Source organism: Nematocida displodere, assembly GCF_001642395.1.
Source record: "Nematocida displodere strain JUm2807 chromosome Unknown 2, whole genome shotgun sequence".
Classification (NCBI taxonomy): domain Eukaryota; kingdom Fungi; phylum Microsporidia; genus Nematocida; species Nematocida displodere.
The window spans coordinates 505098-514210 of record NW_027138156.1 but is presented as its reverse complement, the minus strand read 5'-3'; the positions used below and the strand labels follow the sequence as shown (position 1 = coordinate 514210).

Here is a 9113-nt window from a genome sequence, read left to right as displayed (position 1 = left end):
GTGCTGTGCGTGATTGTGGGCTGTGCAGACGAAGTCTCTGAGCCAGAGTACATCGTATCGCCATACACTGAGCAAACGATGGAGTTCTTTGACAGATGCGGTTCTGAGAGTTGGCCCAATAGGCTAGAAACTGTTGAAATAGACGGGCAGAGATGCATTCTGAAGAAGCAGACCCGAACACTAATCTACATTTTCCTTCAAAGTTACACTATCTCGAGTATCCCCGAACAGTTAGTGCAGGGGATCGAGTTTGACAAACTTATAATGGTGCCAAATGACAGAGACAAAATTGCCCAATTTGATCCAAGAGTGTTGGAGAAGATATTGTGTGTATTTGGGACAATCTGTGCAGACACCCTAGTATTCTCTGATTTGAGTCTTGATGGTTCGGGGAGTGAGAGCAAAAGTCAACGTATGGGTCGGTCTGTGGGTAGTTTCTGGGGAAAAGAAACCCCCGAACTAGCCCCAGCCACACCCAGATGCATTCTCAGCATTAAGACCCTTTTGATCCAAAAAAGCACCTTACCAACCATTAGCTGGCTTCAGAAGCGGCTGGATCTGTCACAGTGTCAAGTCAACTTGGTCATAGTAGGGAAATTACAATTGGAGAATTTGGAGCTGCTGGATTGTTTCGGGGCTAGGTACATTGAGGCACTAACCCTTGAAGGTTTCAAGAGGCTTGGCAGTCTAGACTCCAAGCTGTTCCGAGAAGGCCCTTTGCCAAGTGAGTTACGTATATGGACGACAAGGCCCATCTTTCCCAAGATTTCAGAATGGATTGCAGGCAGCATAATCTCCAAAGAGTGGAAGTTGTTGGTGGTGCCCATGCAGGTGTGGAAAGAGTTAATGAAACCAGGCGAACTGCCCAAACACTTCACTGCCGCGGAGCTAACAGTTTATATTCCACAATATGGAATGTTCACTGAGCTTAAAAACAGAACACTTCCAACAATGGGAGATGATAATATCGCAACGGTCAAATCCCTTACATTTAAGTTCCACACCAGGTACGAGTTGATGTTTGCCCCGAAAATGATGGGAATTATTGACTGGATAAGCAGATACTTTAGAGGCCTGGAAAAGCTTATTGTTTGGGGCGCACCCGGGGATGACGGGTTTACTTGTGTTCGAGGGAACCAAGTTGAGATCACAACCAACCCAACCCTCAAAAGTATTTGGGTGAATGGCGTTCATGTTAGTTCGAATTATCAAAGCAACAAAGAATCCATTCTGTGTTTCTCTCTCGAAGCCTGGGATCTTTGCAGGAGTGGCAAGCTGGCTAATGAACTGGCCCAGATTGACCTGAGCCAGCTGTCACCCGAACAGCAGGCAACAGTCATGAACCGAGAGAGAGTGGTTGGTAATAATAACGACTTCTGCCCCCTATGCCTGTTCACAGTTGCAGATCTCAAAGCCACCAACGCAAACACCGAAATGTGCATTCTGGATAGCCCAAAGCATCCATTTTGCACTGGGTGTTTGAATAATCTGATTACCCAAAGTGCTGGGCATATTACGTGTCCAATATGCAGAGAAAGCCATAGGTTGCCACTCGCTAAGAAAAAGATAGGAAAGAATAACCAGGGGGCGTTTGTGTTAAAGAGCCCCGCCTCATCATCCGTTATGTCCTTCCCAAGACCCACCTTAGCCGAGATGCTACTCGGAGTCTAGAGTAGATATCTGTGGTCGGGTTTGTTCTCGGGCCTGTCATTAACTAGCCACGCATCCACTTCCTCACCCACCCAGACTATTCTTTTTATGTTTTGTGTGTTCTTTCATTAGCATTTGCGCCCTTACACAAAAAATAAAAAGAAAGAGTCTGGGTGTGTGGGAGGGATGTAAGAGAGTGAACACAAATAAAAGTTTTAATGAGTTGGTCAACTGGCTGAACAAACAGACACCAAGCCAGAATACGCTCCCTAACCCGAACAGCATTCCCATAGCCTGGCTATAGATATGAGAGACGGGTTAGCATTTTGGACCGCGGCCACTCGGAAGCATCGACACTGAGCTGTATTTATTCTAGAAATTGCTTAGCATTCCCACAAGATTGTTGTTCGGGAAGGATAAAACAGACACAGGGGTGCCCATTGCCAACCCAAACCTTCGCTGTAGAGTCTTTTGTATCGTGTTTGTAACGAAGGGATACTTGATCTCTCTTCGACAGATTGGGCAATTGAAACACCTCGAGGTTTTATCCAGGCCTTCATACAACTCATCCAAACACCCGCTACAAACTCGGTGAGAGGGGTGGTCCAGAATGCATATTTTGGTATTTGGGTTGGTTTCTTTGAGCTCATCGAGATTCTCTTGGCATATGACACACAGCGGGTCGCTAGCATTGCCAACAAACTTTTGAGACAAAATCAACTCCTGATTCAGCACGGAAATCCGGCTCAGGCCTGCCAGGGTTAGTTTGGGGAGTAGCTTGCCTTCACTGCACAGCTTCCAGGCATCAAGGGAGAAACATAGAATGGGCGGGTTTTTTTCCATGGCGTACATGCACTCAATGTTGGCCACGTTGATGCTTTTAAGAGTAGGGCTGGTGGTGATGTCAATTTGGTTGTTGTGGACAAAGGCTTTAACCAACGACAGGCTATAGCCCCCTGCAAAAACAATCTTTTCCAGCTCTTTAAACTTCACACTAATCCAATTAAAAGCAAAAACAAGGTCAAACCTTGTTATCTGGAGATTAGCCTGGAACTTAACTGTAAGACACTTGGTTTTTGCCTGGTTATCTCCCATTCCCGGGAGTGAAATGGGTTCCCCCCAGCCAATCTCGCCATCGTCTTCCATATCAAGGATTAAATTGTCCACACTGAGACAGATGGGGTGCCCGCTTGGCTTCATCATATCTTCCCATATTTTGATGGGTATCCATAAAAAGCTCCAGTGATGGGCAGCTAGGTTCTGAATGACCTGTTCAGAAGTTTCTGGCGTTAATTTGTGGGGAGTGTCTATGGTTAGCTCGTGTGGTAGAGGGCCTTCTCGCAGCATTTGGCAATCCAAGGCACTGAGCCTTTGAAAGCCAATGAGGACTAACTTCTCAACACCCCCCGTGTTAAAACCATCCAATAGCTCCAGGTTGTCTAATTCTAGCCTACCCCTTATTTCCAAACTTATCCGGCACTGTGATAGATCTATTTTCTCTTGAAACCACTTGATGGCTGTTATGCTCTGCTCGAAGATTCCAAGCTTCTTGATGTTGAGAGAGCATCTTGATCGTTGGGTTAGTTCGGGATTGGTTCGGCCAGGCCGATGCCAGGGGAAATACCGAGTGATATTCACACCAGCATCCGAGCTATTGTTGTTTAGATAACAAAACTCTAGAGTATCGGCACAAATTGTCCCGAACGCATCCAATATCAGATGCAAGATTGCAGAATCAGAATGTCTCGCGGCAGTGCTCGGGTCACGTGATTCGATTAGAAGTGTGCTAAACTCAATGCCCGGGGCTATCTTTTTGGGAATAGATGCAACGGTGTGTTTTTTCAGGGAAATAACTACTATGCCACTCTGTTTCTTTTTGATGTACGTGTGCTTTCCCAGCCGAACTGTTTCTAAATGTCTGAAGGGTTGTGAAGAAGGGCGCCTGGAAAAGAACTTAAGCGTTTGTTTAGTGTAGGGTGATGCGATGAGCTCGGATGGAGGGGCTATCTCTTCGGTGCAACGCAAAAGCATCAAAAGTACAGCTAGGCATAGAACGTGGCACACTAACCTCTTTGCCCAGACTTTTCTGTGATGACAAACTGACGAGTTTGTGTTCATTTTTTTCATTAATTAAAAGATTTATTTCCAATAGTTGTGCTACATGGGTTCCCATCACCAGCTGCTTATACACTGCACGCACCTATGCAAAGCCGGGGGAAATGTCTTTTTACCGGCCATTTTTTTACATTGAGTGTTTGTGGTTCTGCCCTGAACATTTCCGCCGCCTACCCTTAGCATCCCTTGATGAATATACCAGATCACTTTCCCTTTTCAAATCCCATGGTCCATCTTTGTGTTCGGGTGTGGGTAATAGACCATGCATTGATCAGCCCCGTCCGAGTTAACTAAACACCGTGGATAGGTTTTTTTTCATGCCTTGACAAAGCAAGCGCCCCGGTCTTAAGCGAAAGCTTCTCTTGTGTTTACAGTCTGTCAAAATATCAAAATATTTATTGAGTTCGGGTTAGTACAACCACTAACCATGTCGGAACCAACCCCTGCATAGACCGTTCGTATTATTGGGCTAGAAGCTCTTCAAGATTATTGTTCGGGAAGGATATGAAAGACGCGGAAACAGGAAGCGTGGCCATTGCCAGCTCAAAACGGTTCTGGCCGCTCCTTTGTATCGTGTTTTGGAAAAGAGGAAGAATAAGCTCTCCTCGGCAGACTGGGCACTTAATGCTTCTTATCCCAGCACCGACAGCCAAGCACAGCCCAGCCAAACACCCACTGCACACCCGGTGTTCGGGGTGGTCGAGAATGCATATTTGGGCGTTTGGGTTGCTGTCTCTGAGGTCGTCAAGCGTGGACATGCATACGGCACAGACCGGCTCGTCTCCACCCACAGCCTTGGTTCGGGCCACAACTAGCTCCTGGTTCAGAGGCGAAAGCTTGCTTAGGTCAGTCTGTGACAGGGCCAGTTCGTCAGCCAGCCTACCCCGGGTGCAGAGGTCCCAGGCTTCAAGAGAGAAACACAAAACGGGTTGTTTTCTGTCAGCGGGGATGTGTATGCACTCAACTTTGCCGATTATAATGCTTTTAAGGCTGGGGTTCGTTTGTATCCAAAACTGGTTGTTTCTAGTAAAGTGTACTACTTTTTCCAGAGCGAATTTAGACCCAAAATTATCCACTCAAGACCTCTAAAATACCTGCTGACCCAGTCAATTGTGCGGACTAGTTCGCGAGATGTCACCAAATTAATGCTATCAGAGAAATAGATCCGAAAAAACCTAGTGTAGACTCGATTATGTCCGATTGCTGGGAATGGAGTGCTTGAGACATCGCCACCAATCATTTTGTGTGGGGCATAAACCGTTAGTTTGTCTGCTATGAGGCGTCTGGGTTCTGTGCCTGGCATCATTAGCTCGCCAAACACCTCTTTGGATATGGTTAACTCCTCCCAGTGGGCGCTGATTATGCTGTGGCGGATCTGTTCTGACATTGTTGGAGTTAGCGGGTAATAGCCGCGTAGGCTTAGAACCCTGGGCAAAGGCCCCTCCCGGAATAGCTTGCATTCCATGGTGTCAAGTCGGTTAAAGCGGTAAAGCCATAACCCCACAACAGCCAACGCGTTAAAACTATCCAGCATCTCTAGACTCTTTAACACTAACATGTGGTCTATTAGCAAGTTTATATGACATTGCGACAGATCTATCCGCAGCCCGAGCCATCTAATGGCTGCCTCGCTAGTGCCCAATAGCCTAAGGCTGCTAATATCAAGGATACATCTCTGTGCAGGTGTTTCTATTGTGTTCAAACTCTCAACACCACCTGGGTCAGCAAAGTCTAAGTTGTACACCTCTAGCCTCTGGGCTGAAATCGTGCCAAAGGCGGCCAATAGCTTGCCCAGTATGGCAGGATTGACTTGACTAAATGAGGTTAATTTGAGAGTGGTAAACACAATCCCATCTACCAGCTTCTCTGGGATAGACTCAGCGGTGTGTTGTCGAAGGAAAATTTCTCTTGTCTGGCTTTGTTCCTTTAAAACATATGCTCGGTTGCCTACCTGATGAGTTTCTAGCGCTGTGGTGTGATATAGAGACCTTCCCTGTGAAAAGAACTCTATTGTTTGTTCGGTATATGGCGAAACAATATAGTATCCATTATCCCCGCCTGTCTCGCTGCAGTTGGCAAGCATAGACAGAACAAGCAAGCATAGCAGGCGCCCTCTGGCCAGATATACGTTCATTGCTAGATACCATGGGGTTTTTATTTCTATTATAGGCAGGCGTTAGATTAATTTTTTTAATTAACCCGAACACAGACTAAGACTGGACTGTTCGGGTTAGTGTTTGGTTGCCACCTGTCCCCTTCGTCATATTCAATGCCACCACTCCAGTTTTAGCCTCTATTATAATCCTCTTCCGCGTTGGATGTTATGTGATGTTTATAGGATTTGAGTTTGACAGGTGTTCTTTTGTCTCCTGACATATAGATTTGTCTTTTGCGGCGATAATTATCTCTTCCACGACAACAGCATTGTTTTTTAGCCAGGCAACTGCGCAATCATAAAACTCGATGGCTAGCAGGTGGCCTTCCTTGGTGGTGTCTTTGATCTCTAGTAGTTTCACATCCCCCACATTATTGAAATACCCCAGGGAGGTCTTTAGCTCCTCCAAAACCTTAGCATTCAGGGTTAGTCGCTCCATCACTCCAATCGTGCTCTCTACTACAAAACAAATGCGGTGCCAAATGGGCAGGTCGATCCTGGCACTACTCCACGATGTTTCTGCTAGCTTTTTGCATACTCCAAAGGGGATCTCCAAGTATCTCTGGGAGTCCAGAAGCATCAACTGACTATTGGGCTGGACTCTGATGGGGGATTATAGTCCATGCCCTCTAGGGTTGGGGTTGGCAGGGATATAAGAGCAAGTCCAGCAAGATGTCTGATCTGCAGGTTATACGTGTACTTACTGGTGGTTGTACTGCACCATCCCAGTTCTAGCACTGTCATATCCCCACAGTAGTTCATGTCAACACATGCACAAAACCACTCGAGAAAAGAGGGCGTTAGTTTGCGGAGGGGTGGCCCGGGTTGTTTAAGCAATAGGATACGGGCGGCGGGGAGTGCCAATGAGTTTTCTTGTGTTTCAAAGTTTTCTAGATTGAGCATAATAGCACTTACCTGGCAGAAGACACGAAGAAACTTGGTGAGAACATCTTCCGAACACAGGATTGGTGTGTCTAGCACCCAGCCATATCTCACTAAACTGTAAAACACCATTTCTGGCTCTATCTTCTCTGGAATGTCCTCCACATTGAGATTTTCCAAATACAGACTTAGGTTCTTCTTCTGTTTCGTCACAACGCATCTTCCCGAGGCACCGCCAAGTGTTTCCAGCTCGTTGTTGCATTTCTTACAAAGTGCAATGGTTGCCTCGATGTGTGCCTGCCTTTTTTCCATTCCATTCCATTCCGGGCCTGGTTTGGGCTGTAGAGTGAGGGTCTCCGGCATTGTTGGCTCCTTCTTGCCCCAGGTGGGTTGGGCTATTTTGAACACCACAGTTATTTGGCGCTGCAGCGTGTCCATCATTGTTTGTGACCCGCCCCATTCCGATCCTTTCTATGTGGAGGTTCGGGTTAGTTCGAGATTTGCAGCCCTGGGAACAGCCACTGTCGCCCATACAGCGCCAAACACTAACCCGAACTATCAGATGATTGCAACAGTGCCCAGGATCGCCATCAAGCCATACCTATAAATAGGTCTTGGTGCGCCCTGAAATTGTTATTGACAACAGATGCAGAAGCCTCCACGCCCAGATTCGAACAAAAAGAAAAGGAGCATGTCCGCACACACCACACCACACCCACCCGAACACTATCTCCACTTCGGACCCTAACCCGAACACAGTAACAGACTGATGTTGAAGCGAACTAACCAACAGTCGAACATATTTATGAACTAGCCCGAACACGCCCCCGAGATACAGCCTTAAGACTTACTATATCGGTCTACAAGGGTGCCCACCCATTCGTCAGTGTTCCCGAACACCGAGACAACCATTGAAGACATGTTTTGCGAGCTCTTGCTGTTTTCCCCCCCACACAACTCTTTCTCAACTATTTCTGCTGGGTGTGTGTGAAGGATTCTCATCGCGGGAGTAAGCACTTCCTCAAAGTCGGTCTTGACCCTATTCAGTTTAATCTGGAGCTCTGCAACCTCGACCCGCGCGCCCGCAAGGCTTTTCACCAATGCATCCAGCCTTTGCCCTTGAATTCGTCTGTGCTTCTGTTCTCTTGTTGTTGTCATCTTGTGTTCGCTTCCATGCTTTGATATACCAAGGCATCTGATCACTTGATAGGTGTTCGGGAGTATTTATTACGCCACACAAATATTGCTGAAGAGTCCTCACGCCCATGGTGGCCGGAGGAATAGTCACAGACGGCTGGTACCGCGCACTAGAGACTATAGTGTTCGGGTTGGTGTTTGGGGTGTTCAGCAGCCCTTAAGTTAAGAGACCACAGAGGTTTATTCATAATATGGAGCTAGAAGCTCTTCAAGATTATTGTTCGGGAAGGATATGAAAGACGCGGAAACAGGAAGCGTGGCCATTGCCAGCTCAAAACGGTTCTGGCCGCTCCTTTGTATCGTGTTTTGGAAAAGAGGACGAATGAGCTCTCCTCGGCAGACCACAGGGGGCCATGCTGTCTATGCTGTCTTTACATATTTTAAGGGTGGTAAATTCAATTCCCTGCACCAAATGCTTGGGAATGGTGTCACGGGTGTAGTTTTGGAGAATAATGTGGATTGTGGAGGTCTGGTTGTTGAGAATGTGTGTCTGGGCTCCCACTTGAACACTTTCTAAGTCGTTAGAGCAATACGAAAGGCGGCTTCTGGAAAAAAACTGGATGGTTTGGTCGGTGTACGGTGATACGATGTGGGGAGGTAGGAGTAGGAGTACGCCACTTAGATCCCCGAACACCGGGCGATGTATGGGATGATTCCCAGGAAAAGGATTAGGTGGAACAATGGTTGTTTATAGAAGTTTTTGAGAGAGAACACTAGCGCCATATTTGTCATTAATTAATTTTGTCTTTAAAATAACTACTATGTATGTTTGTTTACGATCGCTTGGAATGATTAATAATTGCAATCATTAAAATTTAGCTAGATATGGTAGTTCTAACAAAAACAAGACTCTTTCCCGAACAGCCCAAAGCTCTAGTGTGCAGGCTGGCTCGTGCCAAGCCCAGTGAGATAAATTGTGGTCAGAAGCATGCCCCCGTGTCATACTAGGCCAGCAAAAAAAACACGTGTTCGGGTTAGTTCGAATTTCCGAAATAACCATGAAGGTTTATTGGGCTAGGTGTTGATGGCAAACCATCCATTGAAAGGTGTTTGGGTGGGAGTGGGTTGGTTTGGTTTGGTTTGGCCCAAAGAGTTATGGTTACTGCTTTACTTC

The 9113-nt window shown here is 46.6% G+C and overlaps 7 protein-coding genes across 7 annotated transcripts; 2 read left to right on the top strand and 5 right to left on the bottom strand.

The window, feature by feature from the left end:
• Positions 1-1671, top strand: NEDG_00913 (uncharacterized protein; the record flags this gene model as incomplete). The annotated part of the gene is made up of 1 exon (XM_067688331.1): positions 1-1671. A coding segment is annotated over one exon (1671 nt), but the record flags the coding sequence as incomplete, so codon positions are not given.
• Positions 1672-2022: 351 nt separating this feature from the next.
• Positions 2023-3777, bottom strand: NEDG_00912 (uncharacterized protein; the record flags this gene model as incomplete). The annotated part of the gene is made up of 1 exon (XM_067688330.1): positions 2023-3777. The coding sequence occupies one exon, from the start codon at positions 3775-3777 to the stop codon at positions 2023-2025; it is 1755 nt and encodes a 584-aa protein (XP_067544427.1).
• A 492-nt stretch (positions 3778-4269) lies between these two features.
• On the top strand, positions 4270-4854 carry NEDG_00911 (uncharacterized protein; the record flags this gene model as incomplete). The annotated part of the gene is made up of 1 exon (XM_067688329.1): positions 4270-4854. The coding sequence occupies one exon, from the start codon at positions 4270-4272 to the stop codon at positions 4852-4854; it is 585 nt and encodes a 194-aa protein (XP_067544426.1).
• On the bottom strand, positions 4802-5899 carry NEDG_00910 (uncharacterized protein; the record flags this gene model as incomplete). Its single annotated transcript, XM_067688328.1, has 1 exon — positions 4802-5899. One exon carries the CDS (start codon positions 5897-5899, stop codon positions 4802-4804), a length of 1098 nt encoding a protein of 365 aa, XP_067544425.1.
• Positions 5900-6086: 187 nt separating this feature from the next.
• On the bottom strand, positions 6087-6500 carry NEDG_00909 (uncharacterized protein; the record flags this gene model as incomplete). Its single annotated transcript, XM_067688327.1, has 1 exon — positions 6087-6500. The coding sequence occupies one exon, from the start codon at positions 6498-6500 to the stop codon at positions 6087-6089; it is 414 nt and encodes a 137-aa protein (XP_067544424.1).
• On the bottom strand, positions 6500-7243 carry NEDG_00908 (uncharacterized protein; the record flags this gene model as incomplete). Its single annotated transcript, XM_067688326.1, has 1 exon — positions 6500-7243. The coding sequence occupies one exon, from the start codon at positions 7241-7243 to the stop codon at positions 6500-6502; it is 744 nt and encodes a 247-aa protein (XP_067544423.1).
• A 399-nt stretch (positions 7244-7642) lies between these two features.
• On the bottom strand, positions 7643-7960 carry NEDG_00907 (uncharacterized protein; the record flags this gene model as incomplete). The annotated part of the gene is made up of 1 exon (XM_067688325.1): positions 7643-7960. The coding sequence occupies one exon, from the start codon at positions 7958-7960 to the stop codon at positions 7643-7645; it is 318 nt and encodes a 105-aa protein (XP_067544422.1).
• Between the last annotated feature and the right edge of the window lie 1153 nt (positions 7961-9113).